The following is a 2824-nucleotide window of genomic DNA, read 5'->3' as shown; positions in this document are numbered from 1 at the left end:
GCCCCCCCTCCCTCCCCTCCTCCTCCCCCCCCCTCCTCCCCCCCCCCCACCCTCTCCTCCCTCCCCCCCCCCCCCCCCGACCCACACACAATGAGCACAGATGCCCTCCCCGTCAACCTGGGCGACGTCAAAGCCGCCCTCGCCCGTGTCCGGCCGCACGTCCACCACACGCCCGTCCTGACCTCGTCGGCCCTGTCGGCAGCTGCTGGTGTAGAGCTCTTTTTCAAGACAGAGGCCATGCAGAAGACGGGCTCTTTTAAAATCCGCGGCGCAACGAATGCGCTTGCCTCTGCCGATCCTCGCCCGCCTGCGGTCGTCACACACTCGTCGGGCAACCATGCGCAAGCGCTGGCGGCCGCTGCGCAGGCTCTCTCCATTCCGGCGTACATTGCCATGCCCTCGACCGCGCCCAAGATCAAGATGATGGCGGTGAAGGAGACGTACCAAGCAAACGTGGTCGAGTGCGAGCCGACAGGCGCGGCGAGGGCGGCGACGGCTGCGGCGCTTGTCGAAGAGCACAGCGCTCTGTTTGTCCATCCTTCGGATGATGTGGCGGTCATTGCCGGCCAGGGCACCCTGGCGCTGGAGCTGCTGCTGGACGACATGCCGGCTGCCGGCGCGACGCTTGATGCGCTAGTGGTGCCTGTCGGCGGCGGTGGGCTCATCTCGGGCGTCTCTGTTGCCGCAAAGGGCCTGCAGCCGCACATCAAGGTGCTCGGCGCCGAGCCAGCGGCCGCCGACGACGCGGCGCGGTCGCTGGTGGCAGGCGAGCGGCTCGGCCACGAGACCGAGCCTGTGACAACAGTTGCCGACGGGCTCAAGACCACGCTGGGCCCGAACACCTGGGCCATTGTCTCCAACCTTGTCGACCACATCTTCACCGTGCCGGAGGACGCAATCATTGCCGGCATGCGGATGGTGTGGGAGCGGATGAAGGTCGTCATCGAGCCGTCGGCCGGCGTCGGTGTCGCGGTTGTGCTCTCGGACGAGTTCCGCGCCTACGCTGCAGAGCACGGCATCGAGCGCGTCGGCGTCGTGCTGTGCGGCGGCAACGCCGACGTCGACAACCTGCCGTGGGCCACGAGCAAGTAGGCAACGAGCGCGTTGAGTGTTACTTGGGGCGGGCAAGGCCCGAGAGAGCGGCAGCGCAGGGTGAGGCGCAGATAAATGCGAGCTTGGCATCGTAGACCCGCGGCGCGGCGGCCAGAGCTTTCGCAGTGGCAGCCAGAGTCTCCTCGCTCAGAATGACTCGGCAGTGGCTCGCCAGGGCGTTGTCGACCTCGGAGCCGAGCGAGAGGTTGTCGTACGAGTGGCCCGGCTGGAAGCCGACAAACGGCACAAACTTGGTCGCCCGCCCTGCGCCGACGGTGGCATACTGTGCGCCGCCAAGGTGAGCGCAGACAGACCTGAACGCTTTCGCGGCCGCCTCGCTCTTCTCCTCGCTCAATGCCTCGCTTGGGGCACCTGTCACTGCTTCGGCAGCCGCCGCCAGGCCGGCCTTGACCACCACCTGGCACGCGGAGCACCGCTCGACGACCGACGCACGTGCGACGAGCTCGGCATCGGTAGCGGCGGTATCAGTGGCTGGCGTATTGACTGAGGCAGTCGAAGCGGCGGCAGGCTCGTTGGACGTGGACATCATGCTGCTGGGGGCGATGTCGGCCGAGGACAACGAGGGATCGGTGAGGACGGTCGGATTCGAGGCGGCGGCAGCAGCGGTGATGGCAGGTGATAACAGAGCAAGAACGAGGACGATGGTGAGGATGGCGAGGGGGAGAGAGGTAGCGGAGGAGGAGGAGGAGGACATGAGGAGAGGAGGGGGAGGCGAGAGGGAGACAAGTGTGGTGCTAAGGAGATGTGTATGTGTGAGAAAGAGAGAGAGAGAGAGGGCTAGAAGAGGCGATCGTGAGCCCACGTCATCGATCATGGAAAGCGACACTCACTGGTAGGTGCGGGTCGAGTAGGTGGGGCGGTAGGCCGGCTGCGGCTGGCGCGAGTTGAGGAGGCCGACGCCAGCCGGGTCCTTCAGCTCGGTGTTGAGGCAGCACATGAGGATCATGGAGGCGAGGAGGCCAAAGAGCTCCAGAGCAGCAAGGACAAGTGCCACGATGACGATGACATGCAGGGCCTTCTGAAGATCGTCCTTGAGCACAGCGCGGCATCCTGCGTTGGGATCGTCGGCGGTGGAGCCCGGACAGACCGATCCGGGATCGTCGGTGGGCGAGTTGTAGCCACAGCAGTGGAAGTTTTCCTGCACGCTGTTCTTCCACGCGTTGTCCGAGGAAGACCACGAATCTGCCAGATGATCATCAAGCTTGTTGTCCTTTGCAGCGTGATAGACGACGACGCCGATGGCGACTTGAGCGGCGATGAGAAGAAAGACCAGCATCCAGTAGCAGCAGAGCAGAGCCTTGATCCGCTTCCAAGCACCACAGCAACCAAGGAAGGAGACGAGCGAAATGAGCGAGCCAATGATGTACAATGCTGTGGCAATGTGCTTGGAGTAATCGTACACATTGGGTCCAGAATGGTTCTTCGGTACGGCAGAACCCTTTTTCGACAAGTGGACGCCGGCGCCAATGACGGCCAAGCCCACAATGAGGAAGATGAGGTTGATAAACACGAAAAGGTGCTTCACGCACGACACAGGGCATGCATTCCGCCGGTACTTGGACATGTTTTCAAAGTGTAGCTATGTGTGTGTAGCTATGTGTGTGTGTGTGGTGGGGGTCGTGTCGTGTCGTGTCGTGTCGTGTCGTGTCGTGTCGTGCGATGGCGGTGCGGTGCGGTGAGAGTTAACAGGTTGATTGGTCGGTTTTGCCCG

General features: G+C 63.6%; 3 protein-coding genes across 3 annotated transcripts in view; 1 reads left to right on the top strand and 2 right to left on the bottom strand.

Annotated features, from left to right (window-relative positions):
- The window catches only part of AMSG_12086 (uncharacterized protein), a gene marked incomplete at its 5' end in the record, with an annotated part of 3398 nt that extends 2215 nt beyond the window's left edge, over positions 1-1183 (top strand). The window contains one exon of the mRNA XM_013900712.1: positions 101-1183. Within this exon, the coding sequence (XP_013756166.1) occupies positions 101-1092 (992 nt within the window). The 3' untranslated portion in view covers positions 1093-1183. The remainder of the gene's footprint in view (positions 1-100) is intronic.
- Positions 1184-1239: 56 nt separating this feature from the next.
- On the bottom strand, positions 1240-1824 carry AMSG_07669 (uncharacterized protein; the record flags this gene model as incomplete). The annotated part of the gene is made up of 2 exons (XM_013900681.1): positions 1280-1824; positions 1240-1248 (listed from the first exon to the last, which is right to left on the bottom strand). The coding sequence occupies exons 1-2, from the start codon at positions 1805-1807 to the stop codon at positions 1240-1242; spliced, it is 537 nt and encodes a 178-aa protein (XP_013756135.1). The 5' UTR covers positions 1808-1824.
- A 97-nt stretch (positions 1825-1921) lies between these two features.
- On the bottom strand, positions 1922-2762 carry AMSG_07668 (uncharacterized protein). Its single transcript, XM_013900680.1, has one exon. The coding sequence runs from the start codon at positions 2675-2677 to the stop codon at positions 1940-1942; it is 738 nt and encodes a 245-aa protein (XP_013756134.1). The 5' UTR covers positions 2678-2762; the 3' UTR covers positions 1922-1939.
- Between the last annotated feature and the right edge of the window lie 62 nt (positions 2763-2824).

This window comes from Thecamonas trahens (assembly GCF_000142905.1).
Source record: "Thecamonas trahens ATCC 50062 unplaced genomic scaffold supercont1.35, whole genome shotgun sequence".
Taxonomy (NCBI): Eukaryota; order Apusomonadida; family Apusomonadidae; genus Thecamonas; species Thecamonas trahens.
This window is presented reverse-complemented; position numbering and strand designations above follow the sequence as displayed.

Bases quoted from the DNA above. Each gene is read 5' to 3' on its own strand.
- AMSG_07668 (XM_013900680.1), bottom strand. From the start codon at position 2,677: ATGTCCAAGTACCGGCGGAATGCATGCCCTGTGTCGTGCGTGAAGCAC.